General features: G+C 38.1%; 1 protein-coding gene across 1 annotated transcript in view; it reads left to right on the top strand.

Annotated features, from left to right (window-relative positions):
• Positions 1-23,902, top strand: part of pappaa (pregnancy-associated plasma protein A, pappalysin 1a) — a 103,274-nt gene that overhangs the window by 18,738 nt on the left and 60,634 nt on the right. Inside the window, exons 8-10 of the mRNA XM_067407423.1 lie at positions 7,772-8,270; positions 19,217-19,345; positions 19,740-19,831. Of these exons, the coding sequence (XP_067263524.1) occupies positions 7,772-8,270; positions 19,217-19,345; positions 19,740-19,831 (720 nt within the window). The remainder of the gene's footprint in view (positions 1-7,771; positions 8,271-19,216; positions 19,346-19,739; positions 19,832-23,902) is intronic.

Genomic DNA, 23,902 nt, shown 5'->3' with positions numbered 1-23,902 from the left:
AATGATGTTTACGTTGAAGACACGCTGCAGAAGAAATTGTTGAATAAAGTTATTTTTTTGCACAAAAAGTATTCTTGTCTCTTCATAACATTAAGGTTGAACCACTGCAGTCACATGTCTTTACAAATTTTCTGTATCTTGAATGTTGTAGTTTCATGGGAGATAAAAAACCTCTCTGATTTCATCAAAAATAGCTAAAATACTGTAAACTGCTTACAAAACAATTTTTATAATTATTTATTAATTTATTTTTAACAAACTACTTTTTTCTGCTCATGTTTCATGAATGGTGTCCAACGACAGGTGTCTCAGTCCTGCCTCAAACACACACCTCTGAGTGATTGTTTCTATGGGACGGTGCTCAAACAAACGGGTCGATGTTTGGCTGGTTAGTACAGTGCTGTTAGCTCCTGTTGGTTTATGTCCATGTTCAGGATAGTCACTAGTAAAGGATTTCTGACTATGCGTGTTTTTGTGGCGGCATCAGTGTTGCCATGACAGAATTTTCATGTACAAAGATGGCAGAATGCGAGTGACCGTGTGCCAGCCGAGCAACTGCCATTGAGGTCAATGAACTGCATGGAAGGCTTTCCCCAGGTAACATACGAGAGAAATGTCCTGATAGTGCCCACCTTGCTTGCACTCTTTGGTGAAATCAATCTTCTAATAGTTTGCTTGGTAATTTACAGTGCTCTCGTCCAGTGAAGAATGATTTAATGATTACATGTATTTTAAATGATGAATCCTCACCTCATCTTGTCAGAACATTGTGACACTGTCTTCTCACACTGATCTCATCAAAGCACTCTGGATCTCTTATAACAACACTTTAAACCTTGGATGAATGAATGCATCCTTTTTCTCTATTTTTGTTTCTTTTTTTGCCTCTCAGTACATCTTATGCTTGTGCTCAGTGTAACTGTGAACAGCTAAGTGTACGGTTAGCTGGCGGTGGAAATTTTACCCTTTATAAATAGTCTACACAGCTGTGCTGCTCCAGAATTTGCAGACAGCTGCTTTATTAATTATTGTTTGTGAGCATGGCTGGCATAAAATAGCATTGTGTCAGTTAGTTCCAGTCGCATCTTGGAGGAATTCTCTTACTCTGCAAATCAGAACATTCTGGGTTCTTGTTATTTGGCTGGTGATATATAGCATATATGTTTTTGTGCTCAAGTCAATGCTGTTCAAAAGCATTGCAGTCGTTGTTTGGAACAGAGGGGTGCTGTTCAGGAGACGGTGCATTTCCTTGCAATTAAAACGTTCCCATGGTCAGGACGCATTCGTTCATGCCTTTTCGGTGAGATTGTGTCTTGCAGTTTTGAATTAAATAAATGCAGCCTTGGTAAGCATAAAAGACTACTTTCAAAAACATAAAAAAAGAAATTGTAATTATTACAAACCTACGATCAGAGTTGGGGAAAGTATTTCGTTACACCTTTTTAAAAAGTAACTAATGGCATTGCTTAGTTACTTTTTATTGAAAAACTAAGTAACTGTTATGTAACTTTTTCTCACCTGAGCTGGGCTTGCTTGTTTGTACGGAAGAGGATTAGGGCCAAGCAATAATAAAAAAATAAAACCATCTCGAGATTAAAGTTGTTAAATTTCGAGAAAAAACTCGTTAAATTTCGAGAAAAAAGTGTAAATAAAATGTTGAGAATAAACTCGTTAAATTTCGAGAAAAAGTTGAGATAAAATGTTGAGAAAAAAATCGTTAAATTACGAGAACAAATTCGTTAAATTATGAGAAAAATGACGTTAAATTTTTAGAAAAAAGTCGAGATAAAATGTTGAGAATAAACTCATTAAATTACGAGAAAAAACTCATTAAATTTTGAGAAAAAGATTGAGATAAACTGTTGAGAATAAACTCATTAAATTACGAGAAAAAAATTGTTAAATTAGGAGAAAAAGATTGAGATAAAATGTTGAGAAAAATGTTGTTAAATTTCGAGAAAAAGGTTGAGATAAAATGTTGAGAATAAACTCATTAAATTACGAGAAAAAACTCGTTAAATTACGAGAACAAATTTGTTAAATTATGAGAAAAATGACGTTAAATTTCGAGAAAAAGATTGAGATAAAATGTTGAGAATAAAGTAATTAAATTACGAGAAAAAAATTGTTAAATTACGAGAACAAATTCGTTAAATTATGAGAAACATGTCGTTAAATTTCGAGAAAAAGGTTTAGATAAAATGTTGAGAATAAACTCATTAAATTTTGAGAAAAAAATCATTAAATTACGAGAACAAATTCGTTAAATTATGAGAAAAATGTCGTTTAATTTCAAGAAAAGTCAAGATAAAATGTTGAGAATAAAGTCATTAAATTATGAGAATAAAGTCATTAAAATATGAGAATAAACTCATTAAATTATGAGAACAAAGTCGTTAAATTCTGAATTTGTTCTCATAATTTAACGATTTTAATCTCGAGATGGTTTTATTATTTTTTTTATTCTTGCTTGGCCCTAATCCTGTTCCGTATGTTTGTCTTTTAATAATAAAAACACAAACGTTTTTTTTTTTTTTTTTTGGCAACTATTCAAACCTGAACAGTAGAGGGCGCAGCTCAAACAAACAGCGCCTCTGCACTTACTCGTGATTTCTCTGAACACTGAGACAGGAGAGCTGTCAGTCAATAAATGAGAACTTGCGTTACTTATTTCAAAAAGTAACTCAGATATTTTGCTGTAAATTTAAAAGTATTGTGTTACTTTACTAGTTACTTGAAAAAAGTAATCTGATTACGTTACTTGTAGCGTGTCACCCCATACACATTTCAAATTCTCACAGTGCTGTTCAGGAGGCAGTGAGTTTCCTTGCAATTAAAACAATTCCCACGGTCAGGACGCGTTCATTCATGCCTTTTTGGTGAGATTTTGGTTTTGATTTATATCTCTAGCAGAAGGAAAGGCTCATCATCAGTTGGAGCAGTGTTTCCTCTTCAGAAACCTGCTTTGATGATAATGAACTCACGCAGACAGTGATGGATGCGGGTCAGTGATTGCTGTTAACCTTATCGGAGAGCACTTCACTTCAGAACCCATCATTTTACTTAAACATTCTACAGACCGTAATTCATAATTTCCTTGATATGGCTCTCTCTTTTTAGGCAGCACACGTTCACAGTCTTAAAAATAAACACACGCGCTCTCTCACACAAACATTAACACATGCCGCACTTGTTGCAGTGTTGCGGAGACATGCCTGGGCTTGCCGCTGCTGCGGCGTGTAAACGGCTCTCTGTTTTCCCTCTTGGAATGATGCCCTGTTAATCGCAGTCCCCTCAACGCGCCCCTCTTACGGCAGTACTCATCCTGCGTGACGTGCTCCGAAGACCCCAGCGCAGCTGCTTGGCGATCTGTTTGTTTGTGCTTCTTGGCCAGGGGACAGCTTTGCAGCGTCCACCCTCTTCTGCCTCTTCCCGATGGCATTGCCGTGGCGTGGCCGCTCCACCTGCCGGCCGTGGAGTTCACAGGGTTTGTGGCTCATGTCCTCAAGCCACTCCTGCTGTTTGTATTCGCAGCCTACACGAGTCGGAGTGCCTCTCTCGTAAATCTTTACGGCCAGGAGAATTATAGCAGCCAAAGAAAAAAAGCACAAGAGAAAGTTAGAGGGGGAAAAAAACTGCAGATTGGGGAAACCATACAAGCCACTCTTGGCACTTCAGGCCACAGAAAGGCACATGTGGTTTGTGCCGTTTGCAGACAAAGGATGCAAGGGTTGAAGGGTTGGTTGGGCTGATTGAAGAGTGAAAAGAAAAGCTTCATCTGGTCAATCTACATTGTGGAGCAATTTGACCATATGTTTAAGGCATGTTTTAATCATGGCTCAGAAAACAAACACGCCGTCCATGCTTTTGCTCTGATATATGCCTTATGTCACCAAGCTGCATTTATTTAACCAAAAATGCAGGAAAAACTGTGATATATATATATATATATATATATATATATATATATATATATATATATATATATATATATATATATATATATATATATATATATATATATATATATATATATATATATATATATATATATATATAATATTATATATATATATATATATATAATATAATATTATATATATATATATATATATATATAATATAATATTATATATATATATATATATATAATATAATATTATATATATATATATTTAAAATCATTACTCCAGACTTCAGTGTCACATGATCCTTCAGAAATCATTCTAATATGTTGATTTGATGCTCAAGAAACATTTTTTTCTTTATAAATATCAATGCTTTTGCTGCTGAAAACCATGAGGGTAAAAAGTTTAGGGTAATATTAAACAAGAAAAAAAAAGAAAGAGAAATTAATACTTTTATTCAGCAAGGATGCATTAAAGTGATCTAAAGTAACTGTACAAAAATGTATATTTAAAATATTTAATGTTAATTGGAATTTTCTTTTTAAAATTTCTTAACATTGTTAGTCTTAACACTGATAATAACCGTTATTAATAATTGAGCACCAATAATTGATAACTGAGCACGAAAATACATGCATTGGGGAGTGCATCACAGTATAAAAATTTCAGTTCCTGTTGCCAGTAGGTGGCGCTATGTTGTGATACACCATCAGCCCCTATGAGAAAACCTACAGCTTGAGTTTGATCTAAATCAGATAATGCAGTATGTAAAAGCCTTTTCCTGTTTCCCTTTTTTGGCATGACTTACAAATAAATCAATACATTTTTAAATAAATTTTGCAACCCAAAAAATATACATAAATAAAATCATCCACAATGCAAGAAAAAGTGCACAGAAATGAACTGGATAAACTCTAAAACATTCAAGGGTGTAAAATCTCAAATTCAATACCTAATAAAAGGAAATTATTATGTCGGAAACATTGTTCTTAGCAACAAGGTATTGCACAACCCTGCTTAAATGTAGGGCTATATTGGCTGGCCATCATTGACCAAGTTTTGTGACGAAAGCATGAATCCCCTAATATTTAAATGTTTACTGCATGCACTTTCAAACAATCCAAAATGGCGGGATTCCTGTTGGGTGGAGCATATGACTTGCGGTGCGAAAGCTCAATGAGAACTATGTGTACTGAGCTATGTACGGTAAACCCATGTGACAGCTTTGAACCGGTCATAATGATCGTATTTTCCATCATGTGTGCAAAGTTTTAAGAGTTTTTGAGCATGTTAAGGGCCCCCAAAATCCCAGAAAAATAAATAAATAAATAAATCCTAAGGAAAACAGTAGTAAATGATAATAAAGGTGCGTTCACAGGATGTCGGAATTACCGTAAGATTCCGACTTGTAAAAAGCGTTCTCATAGAACTCGTAATTACAACTGAGAGCTCTGACTTGTACCACATGACTACTGCAGAGTCATTTTGGCATTGATAGTGTTTATAAAAAATATATAAATATATCTGTGCACTGACTTAAAAGTTTATTTTTACAAATATTTCGGCAACTTTTTGTCATTGTTTTTTTTTTATTAGTTATTTTAGTACATTAAGTTACACAAAATGCAAATGAGAAATGTTGCCTTGTCAACTGGCTGAAATAAAATAATTTTAAGTTGTTATTTTATAAATATATTCTACTTTACTTCAGTTAACGTTTATTTTATTTCTAGTGAAGAATAAAGACCTGGTATACTTTAAGCAAAATCGAAGAACAAACTGATGTGACGTCAAAATCAGGCCAAAACAAGGTTCGTTTTGTGTTTGTTTCAGGAGTTTGAAACAACTTGCCAAAGCGAACTTTTCGGAGAAGTTTGCTCCGGCTGAAAAATACCTTTGATCTCCCATTGGTCCGTGGCGATTATGTAGTAGGTGGGTGTGTGCTGTGGCTCCGCCTTCTTTCATGTGGAACTCGTCTCTGGTTCATTTCTGGAAAAAAAAAAAAAAAAAAACTTTGCCATGAATATATGGGGGCCTTATGGGGGTTTTTATTTATGGTTTTAATTTTAATTTATTAATTCTGGTCACTATCAGTCACATGGCTCTAGGAAATATGCAGCTCACTTCAATCAGAATCTGTTTACTGTTTTTCAATTTCGTTTACTCGGCTTGATCTCAGATGTTTGCACTAGGCTTGTTCCACCCTTCGCTCACTGAAGCAAACCTGTGCTAACAGTTCAACGTACTGCAATTACCTTAAGCGGGGCATTTTCAGCCATATAACGCCAGCCCCCCCACCTTCCCTTTTTTCCATGAATAAGCACTTTCCTAGACAAGCTAATACCCTGATGGGATTAGCTAATCAAGTGAAAATGCAAGGCACTAATTCATGGGCGAATTGTCAGGTCACCTTGAAAATCAGCCCACCGCTGCTGTGGCGGCTGAACCCTGACTCGAATACCTCCGGGACAGGGTTATTAGTCCGCCACGGAGTCATTTAGATAAAAGATGACAGTTATTCAACTTGTGAATTGACTACCTGATGAATACATTCATCGCAGCCGTTTATGCACTCCTTTTTGAATGTGCTCGCAAGAAGATATGCTCCCATCTTGAAAAGTTGTGTGGCCGGTCAAATGCAGCGTAAGCAAGGTTAGAACGTAAACCTGCGGTATCGAAGACATTTTTATTGTATGTTTACTTCTATTCTGGCCACACACATACTCACAATAATAAACGTGTTGAGATGATGTGGCCTGGAAAGCCAAAAACTCAGTGCTCAGTTGATTAAACACTGGAATTTTGTGCACTGCCCAGAAATGAGGTTAGCAAATGGCTTTTGCTGTTTCCAGTTTGGAAGTGCACAAAGGAAAAGCAGGAGAACACACTGTCTACAGTGCCCTGGCTTCTCCCCACATTTGATGAATGTTGGGGTACGTCACTCCCCGTAAAATGAGTTGCTGTTGACTCCAAATATGGCTGGACTGCAGCACATGAGAGGTAATTGCCAGGCTGAAATCGAAAGCCTTGTGCGGGCCTCATCCTCAAGTCGCTTGGATTTCTGGTTCTTGCCACAGAAACGAGTGAGAATGTGAAGGAGAAATGGACAGACAAGATGAAGTTTAACAACATGTAAATCCAAGTGTGTGACTGCATTTCTCATTATGCATAACTCCTTTTTCTGATTTACCGGTCCCGCACAGTACCGGGTTACTAGTCTTATTTTATTGATAATATGATGCAATGTTCCCTTGAAATGTTTACTCACATCAGCACTGTCAGATTTTAGTTTTTTTCCTTTAGGGGGTACGATAGCTTGTCACTGGGGTAGTACCTTTAAAAGGACAACTATGTACCTTGTCAGCCCCTAAAAGGTGCATTTTAGTACTAATATGAACTTTTATGGGCAAATAAGGTGCAAAGTTGTCCTTTTAAGTCTACTGCCACATTGACGAGATGTTGTACAACTAAAGGTACAAGTTTTGCACTTTTTTTTTTTTCTGAAATGTGCTTTGAATGCATATTTTTAGAATTTGTATGCGATCCTATCCACAAAATTTAAGGCCGGTACTCTCTGTTTGCAAAAGCTTGGCTTGGGTGCCGAAGAGTTATTATTCTTGTTTGAAAATCTGGTTCATATCCTTCACCGAACAAGATAAACTGTGGAAATCTGCAAGCCTCAAGTTAGTCCCCCCCCTTCTACAAGATCAAAAGAATTGCTTCATTTTTATCTGTATCGTAAATAGTAGCCTTTCCTGTCATTAACTGGTAAAGGAATATTGAAAAGGAGACCACAAGTTAAAGCTCTCTCAAACTAAACATTGCTTTGAAATAGATTTTAATGCAATTGATGCTTCTCTTAGGACCACCAGATGTGGAGCAGGCATGCGAGCCCAGCGTCCGCACGTGGAGTCCGCACAACGGCATGGATCTGGGCATGGTGCCCCCTCCCTGCCCTCTGCAAGGCTGCATGTTACAGCTGGAGTTTGCACATCCGGTGATCCCTGACTCCCTCACGGTGTGGGTGACCTTCTCCTCCCAGGAGGAAACAGTTCTGCCTGCCATCCACAATATCATCTTATTGACTGTAGGTGGCAACAACCTGTCTCTGGGTCCCAGCAATTTGTTCTGCGACACACCACTGACCATCAAGCTGGATGTGCACGAGAAGGTGTACGGCGTGCAGTTTTTCACCATGGAGCAACATTTGGAAATCGATGCTACTCTGCTCACGTCTAAACCCGACTGTCCTCTCTGTCGAGAATGTGAGCCGCTGCGCTATCGGCTTCTACGGCAGCCGGCGTTCATGCACGCACCCCAGGGCATCACGCTGAGCGACTCGATGCGAAGATACGTGGATAGGTGAGTCTTTTGGATTAATTCATGCTCCAGCAAATTGCTCATTTACACCTGATGCATTAACGAAGGTTGGCACACTGAACAGTTCTTTCAAAATGGTTTTATGCTCAATCCCTGGTTAATAATTTACTCTTATGACATGATTCTAAGTCTTGGCTAGTATTTAGATACTTGTGTCCAGCCAGAAAAAAAGTCATATTGACTTTGGAGCTTGTCTTCGATTTTGGAACTATTTTACCACAGAACAAAACTAACGTAATTCAAAGTTGGAGTGCGAAATGTGCCTGGTCAGTATTAGGCACAGCAAATCCCCGCTCAAATCTTGTGGTGTCTCTCTGTTCTTTTTCAATTCTCGAATGAAGCCAAAAGAAACAAAGAGAAAGATTCAGCTGCTGGTTGATTTCAGTCCAGCGCTTGGCATCAGAATGCCAGTTACATGCTCTGCCATCTTGAGGTTGTTCTGGCCTCGACCAGGCACCTCTGGTTTGGGCAGTATTACACTAATGCTTCCCTATTTAAGGCCAGATATTGGGTCTCTGGTCAGCGTTTCTGTATTGGCCACTTCAGCATGCATGTGAACTTAAGGGTTTAACTTGCCACCCACTGATATGTGAAAATGTGCAGATCACAGATTTATCTACTACCAGCATTGTTTATTCTTGCACAGACGATTATCACAATGAACAGTAATGCTGACTCTTCTGTATTCATGCAAATGCAAAATTTTTCTGCACACCTGCGTCGGAGATCGGGGATGGTTGTAACATGGAGTCAGTTGTAATGCTGCTGGTTTAAGCATTTCACAGTGCAAAAGTTTACATTAATCCAAATGAATCCAATTCGAATGTCATACCCTAAACTTTGCATCAGTTTACATCTATTCAAACGAAACATCTTTCGGCAGTTGTCTCGTTCAGAAATAGAAAAAGCCACCAAATTTCATCTGTCTCTGCACCTCAAACATGATTGCTGTTTTTGCCTTGATGATATGTTTAAAAATGTTAAAACAGCTTATTAAGCAAATGTTCTGTCTGTTCCACTGACCAAATCTTTCCACCTGCAGCCACGTTTAATACCTAGGATAAACATACACACCACATCACTGTGCGAGTTGCATGGTGCAGGTTTGCAGATGCATCTTTTTCCACTTTATAGGAATTTTTCTTTGCTATAATGTAGCTGAATAAAGCAGACATGTTTTTGATCTGATCTGAGGTAGGTAAGGTTTTGGCTCAAGTAAACTGTGGTCAGCTCACAGCTGGGGCTTGAGAGTCTGTTTTCTGAGTGACGTTGATTCTGAGATCTGAATCAATTACAATCACTTCTTCTGAGCTCCCATGCTGAATGCATTCATTACCTCAGTTCTGATCCAAGAAAGATATTGATCTTTGGTAAATATGTTCTGACACCTCTACCTAATTTGGGTCACCCATGTGTCTCTTGGCACTCGCTCGTTAATTTGAATAGAAAGTCTTTGGTTTTGGATTTATACAATATGGAACATTTAAGGTCTGTTCAGAAATATGAGAGTAGGGTTGAAGCTTTAAAACATGGGAGTAAATCACGGAGAAGTGTTGACCCCGCATGTGTGTGACACTGGCCCTCTGAAACCCCCCAGCCATCTGCTATTCCTCTCCCTGACCTGGCCCTCTTTGCTGTCATGGCTTCAAAGGGCACCCCTGCTTTGAGCTGACAGGACCCCCCTGCCAATGAGAAAGAGGCCAAGACAACTGGCCAACTCATCCGCTTTAGGGGCCCCAACCTCCTGGATCCTGGTCCCCCTTGGTTTAAGACTCTCACCTCATGACACTATCATGTCAAGTCCACTGGTTATGGCATTCTAGAAGCTCCACCCTCCTACCAGCTAATGATGCAATGATTACAGCGGTTTGAGGTTGTGCCCCATAGTCTTTAATCTCACTGTAAAATTGCTTTATCCAGCTTACGGGATAAGTACATTTGAGAGCAAATTGCATCGAAACCAACTAACAGTTCTAGGTTTTAGAAAGCAAGTCATTTTGCATTTTTTGGATCCGCTTATGAAAAACGCATCCTTTGCCTCCTTTTTCAGTGGTTTTGGTGCTAGATCTTTTGGAGCAAGGTGACCTTTTGAACACGGTTAAGCACTTGTGTAGGCAACTTTCACGTTTCCTAGAAGATCCCCCTAACTCCTAATTGGTTTCGGACCAAAACGTTCCATTAAGTACAAGAGTTTGGCCTAGATTATAGGTAAACCAATGTGAGTTGCATAGGGAATGTGCATGTGCTATACACCGCTGTAGAGCTTTTGACGTCATAGCTGACCGCAGTAATCCCTGTTTACCAGAAGTCATGTTCAGAGGGAAGATTTGCACTGTGGAAATGTTGGAGTTTCTCTGTAAATTCAGCGCTATGAGTTGATCTCCTTTATACTTGATTGACATTATTTCTCAACCAGAACAACTAGGGATGACCCAACTAATGATTTATCTTCGTTGGTGTGTTCACTTTATTACTGCAGTGTCATCATCCCCAACTCAATCCCTAGAAATACAAGGAAAACCAAATCTTCTGTGGTTTCGGAAATATGACTACATGGAGGATTTGGAATTATGTGTAGTGTAGATTGTTCAGAGAGAACTCCTGTCGGCCTGCTGAGATGTGGGCATCTCATTTAAGACCATCAGTTGCCGTTTGCCCACAAAGCAACTAAATCTTGTCTATTCTTTAGCAGAAAACACTCATGCTATTGTTGCTTGCGTTTGGTGTTTCTCTTGAGGAGGTCTCTTGTTCGGGCACTTCATAAGTCTTGATGTGTATCTGTGGAAGTCTTCCAACAAGTACTGAGCATCTTTCTTTGCAATCAAGAATTCCAGGTTGGTTTTTTATTAAATGAGGTATTGTCTGAGCTTTCCTGAGCTTTCTCTTCCTCCCGTCTATAACTTCAGCACGGGTTCTATAAGTTAAACACTGAGGTGCAAACAGATGGTAGCATCACGCGTTGAACTCCGCCAGCGTTTGACCGATGAGCTGCGAGTGCGACTCTGTTGATGTGTTAACTTATTTCATGCCATGTCATCAACATATATGCCATAAGCTTATTGGCGGGCCTGTTGATCTGTCGAGTGAAAGGCTCACATGACATCATATGACATATCATCAGCTGCACCAGTTCAGAAGAGTTGAGAATACAATGAGACGTGCATTAATAAGACACAGATGAAGTTGTGTTGAAGGGTGGATGCTGAGCAGACGATGATGGCATTCTCCGAGACTGCTTTCTTCAACACCTCTGCACATGTGTGACATAGAAAATCTGGAGGCAGATGTCTTTTTATGCAATAGGAAGTGGTTCTCCGTGGGAATAGGCATGAGCACTCAGAAGTGAAGGCAAGGATCATTTACACAATGATCTGATCACTTTTTAGTTGAATTATAAAATGCATTTCCAGTTTGTCAGACAGCACATGGTAACTTTCAATCCGGGCCAGCAACACTGTTCGACGCTCTGTAGGGAGTGAATTTGAGTATTATATACAAAGGGTGTGTTTTCCCCTTTAGCTTAGTAAGAAGAAGGTCTTGCATTGGCATTAACACAGTTACATATTGTTCACTGATCAATGCAACATAAACCATAGTCTAGTGGTCGGCTGATATTGATGTTTTTTAATGGCTGATATCTGTGGACTACTGTGTGGCTATCACCAAAATGTGAACTTAATGATGGGCTACTTTAAGCTGTTTTAAATAGTGAATTTACAGGTTAAACTGTATGTTTGCTGAAACTACAGGTAGTACACGTACATATGAAGTACAAGCTTTGTTACACAGCCCTGAATGAAGGTGTGAGGGCCACATTTGTACAGGACCATACTGTGAAAGCGCTCTTCAAACAACGTCAAGAGTTGCCTTCCCTAAAATCTGTTTTCTGTTCCTATTTATGTCTTCTTTTCCACATATTTGCTCTGTTTTTTTCTTCAGTTTGTTGCCTTTCTCTTTTTTGCTCATTGCATGCACACTCTTATTTTTGTCTATTCCAGCTTTTTTTCTTTCTTTTTTTTTTTAAATGTCAGACTGAATGTTGACTTGTTGATCTTGGCAGATAGTATCAAGGAAGCCTCATTTGAACTTTTGGTCTGGAATAAGGTCTATTGTGAAAATGCTGTGATCTCTGTGTGGCAACTAGCCTGACTCATCTCAGAAACCTCATTCAACAACACATGCTACAGCCTTCATATTGCAATTGGGATCTTGCTAATTTAGTTTTCACGCCTAAACGTGTCTGTTAACTAAACAGGGCTGAGATGTAATATTTGTCCCTTAATGCCATGTGATTTCACATTGTGGCCTAACCAGGTGTGATGTGCGATGATCAATGTCTCTCTTTAAAGTGGAAATGTTGTACGATGAGACAAAATTACAGCCAGTCAGTCTGGCATTTATTTACACACTTGGAAATGTTTAAAACAAATTTAATTTGTTCTAGAAAAATGTGGGAAAGTTATGTCAAAGTTAATTGATGTTAATTAATTGAAGTGTTAATTGTTATCAGAGTGCAACTATCCTCATTCTCTTTCACTCATGTTTTTGAGCGCATACAGTATTTAAAGATACAAAGTCATGTAATCGAACATTATTACATTGCTTAATTAAACTAGCATAGACAACTTCTACATTAGAGATGAGAGGTAACACAGTTAAATGACTTTTATTTTATATATATATAAATATAAAATCCCAATTAAATACACACTCTGTTTGCGTATATTGATGAGGTCTCATGTGAATGTTGAATGTTGAGAAAATTGCTTTTCCCTGTGCAAAGCTTATTTGTGTTTTTCTTGTTTCATTTTATGGGACTTTCACAGACGTTTTCCCCTTTTCCAAAACACAGGCAAATTGCCGGTGTCATTCATGTCAAGTGCTAATTTGAATGATTTGTTTTGCCTCTTATTAAATGTTACTGCTTCCCTGCCCATTAGAACAGGCACCTTATAACTCTGCTGACGGCAGCACAAAAACACTTGGCCTCACGTGAACCTGCGGCGTTCATAATAAACGTAATGTCTGTGGCACTCTGGTAATTTGGCAGTGTTGTTTTGTTAATCAGCAGAGATGTGCTTGCGTTTCTCTCAGGGAACGTGTCCAACGTAAATGCAAATAATGAAGGCTTTGTGTATTTTCCTCTCGCTCATGTTGGCTCTTTTATTAATGACCTGTGTATGTGTAGTTTTGGAGATGGAAAGCTGAGAGACTTGGGGTTCCTGTCTAGTAGTTAATGCACATGCTGTTTTGTAGCTTTGTGGGTGGGTTGTAGTTTAGAATATTAGTGGATATGAGTGTAGAAAAAAATGCAGATGGAAGTTTTATGTGTATGGTTTTCTTTGTCTTTTTAGTGGTGGGGTTTGTCCAGACTTTATACATTTGTATATTTCAAAGACAATATAAGTAATTATGAAATAATATATAAAGATTGTCTCACTCAAGTGGGTCACAATAACTTATGAAAGCTTGTTTCTGCCAATAAAAAAAAAAATAAAAAAAAAGGCAATTGTGACTTTTTATCTCACAATTCTGAGAAAAAAAAGTCATAATTGTTATATGAAGTTTTAAAGGCAGAATTGCGAGACATAAAGTCAGAATTGCATCAAAGTCAGATTTGCGAGATGTAAAGTCAAAATTGCATCATATAAAGGCAGAATTGTGAGATATAAAGTCAGGATTGTCAGATATAAAGTCAGAATTGCATTATAAAGTCAGAATTGCATCATATAAAGTCAGAATTGGGAGATATAAAGTCAGAATTGCATCATAAAGTCAGATTGTGAGTTATAAAGTCGGAATTGTGAGATATAAAGTCAGAATTGTGAGTTATAAAGTCAGAATTGCGAGTTATAAAGTCAGAATTGCATCATATGAAGTCAGAATTGCATGATATAAAGTCAGAATTGTGAGATATAAAGTCAGAATTGTGAGATATAAAGTCAGAATTGCATCATATGAAGTCAGAATTGCATGATATAAAGTCAGAATTGTGAGATATAAAGTCAGAATTGTGAGATATAAAGTCAGAATTGCGAGTTATAAAGTCAGAATTGCATCATATGAAGTCAGAATTGCATGATATAAAGTCAGAATTGTGAGATATAAAGTCAGAATTGTGAGATATAAAGTCAGAATTGCATCATATGAAGTCAGAATTGCATGATATAAAGTCAGAATTGTGAGATATAAAGTCAGAATTGTGAGATATAAAGTCAGAATTGCGAGTTATAAAGTCAGAATTGCATCATATGAAGTCAGAATTGCATGATATAAAGTCAGAATTGTGAGATATAAAGTCAGAATTGTGAGATATAAAGTCAGAATTGCGAGTTATAAAGTCAGAATTGCATCATATAGTCAGAATTGCGAGATATAAAGTCAGAATTGCATCATAAAGTCAGAATTGTGAGTTATAAAGTCATAATTGCATCATATAAAGTCAGAATTGCATCATATAAAGTCAGAATTGCATCATATAGTCAGAATTGCGAGTTATAAAGTCAGAATTGCATCATATGAAGTCAGAATTGCATGATATAAAGTCAGAATTGCGAGTTATAAAGTCAGAATTGCATCATATAGTCAGAATTGCGAGATATAAAGTCGGAATTGCATCATAAAGTCAGAATTGTGAGTTATAAAGTCAGAATTGCATCATATAAAATCAGAATTGCATCATATAGTCAGAATTGCGAGATATAAAGTCAGAATTGCGAGATATAAAGTCAGAGTTGCGAGATATAAAGTCAGAATTGCATCATATAAAGTCAGAATTGAGATATAAAGTCAGAATTGAGATATAAAGTCAGAATTGCGAGATTTAAAGTCAGAATTGCGAGATAAAAAGTCAGAATTGTGAGGTATAAAGTCAGAATTGCGAGATATAAAGTCAGAATTGTGAGATATAAAGTCAGAATTGCATCATATGAAGTCAGAATTGCATGATATAAAGTCAGAATTGTGAGATATAAAGTCAGAATTGTGAGATATAAAGTCAGAATTGCGAGTTATAAAGTCAGAATTGCATCATATGAAGTCAGAATTGCATGATATAAAGTCAGAATTGTGAGATATAAAGTCAGAATTGTGAGATATAAAGTCAGAATTGCGAGTTATAAAGTCAGAATTGCATCATATAGTCAGAATTGCGAGATATAAAGTCAGAATTGCATCATAAAGTCAGAATTGTGAGTTATAAAGTCATAATTGCATCATATAAAGTCAGAATTGCATCATATAAAGTCAGAATTGCATCATATAGTCAGAATTGCGAGTTATAAAGTCAGAATTGCATCATATGAAGTCAGAATTGCATGATATAAAGTCAGAATTGCGAGTTATAAAGTCAGAATTGCATCATATAGTCAGAATTGCGAGATATAAAGTCGGAATTGCATCATAAAGTCAGAATTGTGAGTTATAAAGTCAGAATTGCATCATATAAAATCAGAATTGCATCATATAGTCAGAATTGCGAGATATAAAGTCAGAGTTGCGAGATTTAAAGTCAGAGTTGCGAGATATAAAGTCAGAATTGCATCATATAAAGTCAGAATTGAGATATAAAGTCAGAATTGAGATATAAAGTCAGGATTGCGAGATTTAAAGTCAGAATTGCGAGATTTAAAGTCAGAATTGTGAGATAAAAAGTCAGAATTGTGAGGTATAAAGTCAGAATTGCGAGATATAAAGTCAGAATTGCGAGATATAAAGTCAGAATTGCGAGATATAAAGTCAGAATTGAGATATAAAGTCAGAATTGAGATATAAAGTCAGAATTGTGAGATATAAAGTCAGAATTGAGATATAAAGTCAGAATTGTGAGATATAAAGTCAGAATTGAGATATAAAGTCAGAATTGTGAGATAAAGTCAGAATTGCGTGATATAAAGTCAGAATTGCATCATATAAAGTCAGAATTGCGAGATATAAAGTCAGAATTGCATCATATAAAGTCAGAATTGCGAGATATAAAGTCAGAATTGCGAGATATAAAGTCAGAATTGAGTTATAAAGTCAGAATTGAGAGATATAAAGTCAGAATTGAGTTATAAGGTCAGAATTGCGAGTTATAAAGTCAGAATTGTGAGATATAAAGTCAGAATTGAGTTATAAGGTCAGAATTGCATCATATAGTCAGAATTGTTGCAGGCTTTCAAATAGCATTGCGCGATGAGTCAGTTAATATATATGTGTGTATTGGCACGATTGTTCAATTAATTAGCCAATTTTTTTGCTGATTATCAGCCGTCACAATCGTTCACCACCCGTGCCGTGACCCTCTCCTCAAAGCCCAGTACTCACTGAGCGGGTTTGGGTTACATTGTCTCAGCACAACTTCATCCCTCATGACATCCAACATGGTTCAGCTTGAGTACAGATCCTCTTTCCTCTTCAGACTGACACAAGATCAGATGTCTCTTATCTCTGATCTCAACCACCACCAGCTGATGGTTCAAAGCGACAGTTCATGTGTTTAGAGTCAGCACTAAACCAGCACTACAAGTTTTCAGGGTGTAGGAGGAGTTGGGTCGGATTGACAGCGTTCCCTGTAGTGTAAACCCTGCTGTGTTAGCATCCTTAACCTGACTTTTTCAGAAAAGAAATAATCAGATAGCTCTTACTGACCGCTGTTAGGAGGTGACGGAGCTGTGCTAGAAGCTATTTGCACTTGTATTGTGCATTAAGGGAAGCCTTTAAAGCAGGGGTGTCCAATCCTGCTCCTGATGAGCACCCCAATTAAACACACCTGAACCAGCTAATTTAGAGACTTCCAGAAGCTTTAAGGCAGGTGTGCTGAGGCAAGCTGGAGCTAAACTCTGCATGACAGTGGACCTCCAGGGAAAGGTTTATAGACGCCCCTGCCTTAAAGTCAGTGAACTGTTGGGCTAAGACAGATGCAGGGTCATAAATAAATGAGGGCTTGTGGACGTATCACAAATGAATGGCATAGTTTTGGGGATTATTTCATTCTATGGGGTGCCAACTTCAGGAGGTGCCAGAACGACTCAAAAAAGCCCGTGCACTGTTAAACAAAGCTGTCGTGATTAAAGAGAGATAACATTTAGGGTACGTTTACACAACAACGACATGGTTAAAATGGAGAAGTTTTTCCTTTGAGTTTTCCGCGCACAGACGACACCATTGTCAAAACGATCCCCATTCATACGAATCCGTGAAAACAACTAAAAACGCTGTATTCTTCTGGCAGGCCATTAGATGGCGATGAAACACTATAGACTGAACATGTAATACACATGTGCATGACGTCATCATTTTCACAGATTTGGGTTTTTGTTGTTTACAAGGAGACCGTTTTCAAAACCTTGCATTTTCAGGCACCCAAAACGCTGTTGTCGTGTAAATGAACGGCCGAGACGCATAAAAAGTTTTACGTTTTTATTTGCCGTGTAAACAGCCCCTTAGATTTTCTTTTTTCTTTTTACAAATTTTTACAATGCTAGTAAGAGATTCGGTCTGCAGCGTTGACAGCTTCAGTGATTATAACAGTTTTTACGATAGAACTCGTGCTGAGCTCAAGTCATTGACCGCTCCTAGTCAAGACCGAATGTTCTTTACTTGCATTTAAGTAGTCTGGTTCAGTGTTTGCTGTAATCTAGTCCTGCAGCTCTATCAGAGTTCCTCAGAACACCTCCACCTCCCCAGCTCCACCTGTCTAGATCTGCTGCAGGATTGATGTATGTGTATTTATGCAGCAGCAGCAGATCTTACATGCTCACATGTGTATTTATCAGCAGTGGTAAGTTCATACTTGCTCTGCAGCAGCAGCAATAATCAACAGCAGCAGCAGATCTAGTCCGCCAAGACCAAATACATTAACATTGCCATATTCAATAACTTTCAAGTCAAATCTATTTTGAGCGTTGTCATTATTGAATTAAACTTCGGGGGAAAAAAATTACAGTGTAGGCCGATACAGTATAATTATATCAAAGGGGTCCTTGATTATGAGTTGACTTTTTTTTAACTTTAATTAGTGTGTAATGTTGCTGTTTGATCATAAACAACAGCTGCAAAGTTGCAACGCTCAAAGTTCATTGCAAAGGAGATATTTTCTTTTACAGAAATCACTTTTTATGAACACACAACAAAGGGGGCGGGGCCATGTTGGGCTGCTTTAGAGAAGAGGAAGAGTTGTTGTAGTCGAGTGTTGTTCATTTTACGCCGGACTGCTTCACAAACGAGGGTCAATTCAACACAAAAGATGAACATGACGGCACATGCTAGTGGATGAGTTGAATCAACTCCACAGCAACTACATCAATTTATCCACTAACCATTCAGAAACGTCTAAAAGTTGTAACTTCTTCCTGAGTCTCTCCATCAGTGTCGACTCTGGTTTGAACAATGTAAGGCTGAACACTTTCATCATTTTGGCTGCGTGAGATTCTCCAGCTTTGTTGTTGTTGAGCTGTTAAAGCTCCGCCCTCTTCTGGAGCAGCAGCTCATTTGCATTTAAAGGGACACACACAAAAACGGCGTGTTTTTGCTCAAATTTGAGAAGCTATAATAAATGATCTGTGGGGGATTTTGAGCTGAAACTTCACAGACACATTCTGGAAACACCAGAGACTGATATTATATCTTGTGAAAAGAGCATAATAGGTTTAATAATTACATGTTGAATGCCACCTTTGAGCAGTATTATGCTGTCTGTGTGAATAAAAATGAATGCCATGTAAGATGCAGCTTCTGTGCCACCTTTGCAGTGTAAAGATTGCTTTTGATGATAAAAATGTATTTGTAGCAGCCCATAGTATTTTGATTTTTTTAATTTAATACATTAAATCAAAGTATTTCACACTACAAGCAGAGTCAATCCTAGTGGCAAATAATGACCCTTAATCCAAAGTGCATTCCTGATCCTGGACAGATGTGTGATGGTTTCTTGCATTTTTCCACAGGGATGTTGAGTATGGTGGTGTCTACACATATCAGGTCCAAACCATCTCCAGTCGGAGCGAGAGCGAGCCATCACCTCCGTTCACACACCGCCTTGGAGCGCCGTACTGTGGAGACGGTCTCATCCAGAGGTGAGATCAGACATACAAAACATACAGAATGTAAACTGGAGCATATCGAGCTACTGTTGAATAATATAGAGTTCTTGAGGCATCTGGAATCACAAAATGAATTGTGGTTCATTAATTTACCTATATCAGAAGAATCTGTTAATATATGATGTATTTATTGGATAGTAGGGGCCTTTGAGTCTCTTCTGATTTACAGGATCATCACATTAACCTTGAGGCTCTAACACTGCCTCAACAAAACATCTTAAAGTTGTTGGGAAACATACTGTCATATATCCACACCGCACACTTTAAATGTTCATATAGAGGTTCATGCTTTTATCAACATAGATTTATATCCACCAAGGGAAATCATCAATATTAAGTTTATTATATATACATTGATTTATTTCAGGTCCCAGGGAGAGGAATGTGATGATATGAACACTATGAATGGAGACGGCTGCTCCGGCCACTGTAAGAAGGAGCCGTTTTTTAACTGTATTGGTAAGTGTCGAGAGAAACCGTAAGTGCATCAGCAGCTCATTACAGCCATCTGTCATACGGCTACGACAAAAGTGTGGCACGCTTTTAAACGTACTCAATGCAGTACGTCAGTTTTGGTTGACAGTTTTGCGAGATGTGTTACCGCCTCGCTCCGAAAAAAGCATCTCTGAGAGCAGCACTTTAGGAGTTACAGCTTAGATGAGCTCTTCCCTCCAGAGCCAAAGCTATTTTTTATCAATAGCATTATGACATCCTTGTAAAATCTGTAAGACGTTTAATTCAAAACGAACACTATCAAATGTCTTGGCACCTTCTCCCTTTCTGTATTATTAATAATAGAATGCTTTCAGGTCTCTGGAAGGAAAGGTTACGTCACTGAAAGACAGCAGTAGGTTACTGTTAGAAACAAGTGCAAAGCCTCTCATAAGTGTAAAACAGACACTCGTAGCTACTGTTCTTGATATAGAGCACATCAGTGACACCTATTCAGTGTTCAGCAGCTTGGGCTCGCCGTGGACCAACTTGTTGTGAGTGGACGGACTTACTTATTTCACATGCGAAAGGGTTAGCCAATCACAACAGCGAGCATTTGGATATTTAGTAGAAGTCTTAAAGGTACAGTACCAAAAAAAGGCCAATTTTATCCCATATGTCAGAGAGAGGGTGTTTATAAAGACTAATACAACTAATAAAGTGATAAATACACTTTTCTTTTTGTTCAGTAAGATTTTTTTGAAAGAATTTATTACTTTTATTCAGCAAGCATGCATGAAATTGACCAAAAGTGACAGTAAAGACATGGAAATGTTGCAAAAGATTTATATTTTAAATATGTGTTGTTCTTTTGCACTTTCTAATCATTGAAGAATTCTACAAAAATACGAATCACTTTTTTCAACATTGATAATAATCATAAATGAGCATCAAATCATCATATCAGAATGATTTCTGAAGGATCATGTGACACTGAAGACTGGAGTAATGATGCTGAAAATTCAGCTTTGATCACAGGAATAAATTACACTTTACTATATATTCACATAGAAAACAGCTGTTTTACATTGGAATAATTTTTCCTGCATTTCTGATCAAATAAATACAGCCTTGGTGAGCAGAAGCGACTTGATTGATATGATTCCTCTTTATTTCTACCATTTGCTGAAGGAGCCACATCTGTGTGGCAGCTTGAAAGATTTGTGTTTTTGTGTGGAACCATCAGGCACCATCATGAATGAACCGTTTGTCTTTCTGACTGTGCAACTGATTGTTTTTTTAGCTGGATTCCGCTGAACCAAAGATAGCGTTTGGTTTTCCTTATCTCAATATTGTGTTTGAATTAGGTTGTCCAGAGACAGTGCAATTGCTCGTCTCATTGTCTCTGAGGAATATAATGGTATCACGGGTACGGTGTGGCACAGAGGTGCATATGGCTGTGTGCAAGGCCACGTGAACGCTAGGTGTGTGTGTGTGTGTGTTTGTCCCCCTCTGCAGCCCCTCGTTTCAACATCAGCAGAGCTGAGCAGAGGGGAGCTCTGGAATTTATGTGAAGGCTCGAGCCAACTTGGCACGGCATGCCTCCGTCCTCCTTGCTGGAAACCCTTACACTGAGAGACAGACAGGCAGAAAGAGAGACAGTTTATCACTACATATATGCTCATTATCACTATTTTTGGCTCAGTCTTATTCTGTACACAGTTCATTTTTCTCTATTATGTGCTCGACTGACGTGGCTTGTTTAATTTATTAAATTGGTGACACTTTACAATAAGGTCCCATTGCATTAATTTAATTAACATTTAATGTGTCCCTGTTCTGCTTCTTTTCTGATATTACCTTTCATGTAGTGTGAAACATATTTGTTTATGAATGTAAAAGGTCTGCAAAGTTTCAAGGATCAAAGTGCAGATAAACGGTTATTGTCTCTCAAATGAGTCGAAAGTAATTCCAGTCTCACTTCCTGCATGAACCCATGTAATTTTGTAACAAATTTGCATAATTCCAGCCCATGGTCTTCATTGGCTGCCTGTGAAAAACGTCTGCTTTGCTCCGCCCTCAATCATTGCAGTTGTATCTGAGACTGGAAGAGTTTAGTTTGTGTTGTTCATGTCGAGAAGATGTTTTTTTCTGCTGCCAAAGCAAATCCACTTTGATGTACTTCCAAAGGATGAGACTTGCACTTAAACTGATACTGTAAAACTGTTGTGAAGCTTCCGGAGCTGAAATTCAGATATGGTAATGAGCGTTTGGTATTCGACACATGCTGTAAAGAGTCGACCAATCACAACAGAGGGGGTCATCTGACCGAGCAGAGCAGGCTCTCGGAAAGTCGGAGTTTAGAAAACTGAACCGTTTCACTAGCCCCAAAATTTACATAAACCCCGCCCCCGTGAACACACAACAAAGGGGGCGGGGCCATGTTGGGCTGCTTTAGAGAAGAGGAAGAGTTGTTGTAGTAGAGTGTTGTTCATTTTACGCCGGACTGCTTCACAAACGAGGTTCAATTCAACACAAAAGATGAACATGACGGCACATGCTAGTGGATGAGTTGAATCAACTCCACAGCAACTACATCAATTTATCCACTAACCATTCAGAAACGTCTAAAAGTTGTAACTTCTTCCTGAGTCTCTCCATCAGTGTCGACTCCGGTTTGAACAATGTAAGGCTGAACACTTTCCTCATTTTGGCTGCGTGAGATTCTCCAGCTTTGTTGTTGTTGAGCTGTTAAAGCTCCGCCCTCTTCTGGAGCAGCAGCTCATTTGCATTTAAAGGGACACACACATAGGAGCTGAAACTTCAGACACATTCTGGGGACACCGGAGACTGATATTACATCTTGTGAAAGGGGCATTATAGGTCCCCTTTAGTGCTTTAGAAGTGTTGTTCAACATTTGTTCATGTTAACAAAAGGAACCTTATTGTTTAGCGTTGCCATTAAATTCTGTTTAAATTTGTTTTAAAATGATTAATTTAGCTAAACTTGTAAAGGGTCTCTTTCTTAGTGTATTGTGCACTGTTGATCTTCATTTTATTTGCAGCACTAATATTCAGTTTGTTGATAAGATGCCAGATAGACAGTGGATGGAGACACAATGTGGGAGAGAAAATGTGATTTGGAGAATGAGAAATAGTGATGAGGAATATTGAAGGAGAGAGGCTAAAACTCTTAAATGAGGAATAGTGGCTCCAGGGCATGGAAAACTCATCCCAAATATCCCAAAACTCAACAGCTCTCCTGTCTTACTCACGGCCCTGGAAAACCTGATGTATCCGAAACCTGAAAAACGCTGCCTTCGGAGGTAGGAAAGCATGAAGGCACATCTGAAACCAATGTTTGCGCAACATCCTGTCTGCTAAGATGCCTTCATCTGCCCGGATTCTGAAGGCAGTATAGATGTGTCCAGGGTCCAAAATTAACACCCAGCAGTGGCAAATCTGAGAAACTACTCCGCCATTGGCCGGTACCCTTATTAGGACCTGCAGCATGATGGTTTTAAGTTATATTTGAGAAGGACAGTCTGACCCTCACTGTTGTAGATTATGTGAGTGATTCAGATCAGGCATGCAAGCCGCCTGCTAAATAAAACATCTGTTGCCATTCTTTGGAGCTCCATGTGGTGACACATATGTTGAATATTGCTCACATTAAGCCATCAAAGTGAACATTTTCGGAGAAAAATCACAACGAGTCTTCACATTCTTGAAGTGGGTATGCGAGTGCAACACAATGACCTGTTTGTCCTCAAAATGCAAAATACCGTTTCATGGCTAGTAGAAATATTTATTTTTGAATTCACTCGTCATTGGCAGGTGTGGATGTGTCCTTTACTTCACTGCCTAATGATATCCAGCAATCATGTGTGTGTCGTCTAAGAACACAAACAAGCCCATTATAGTTAAAGGGGAAAATGGAAACACATAAAATGCATTCTCATGATTCCTAAACTCACTTTTGGGCATCTTTCAGAACTCTTAGTACTAAACTTTAACAGATCATCATATTTTCAGCTGACTTCTATACACAAAATCATCACTTTATCATCATACCTAATAATTTGTTTAATATAGACA

This window comes from Chanodichthys erythropterus, chromosome 13 (assembly GCF_024489055.1).
Source record: "Chanodichthys erythropterus isolate Z2021 chromosome 13, ASM2448905v1, whole genome shotgun sequence".
Classification (NCBI taxonomy): Eukaryota; Metazoa; Chordata; class Actinopteri; order Cypriniformes; family Xenocyprididae; genus Chanodichthys; species Chanodichthys erythropterus.
Note: the sequence above shows the minus strand (reverse complement) of the source record. Positions and strands in the feature narration are given on the sequence as shown.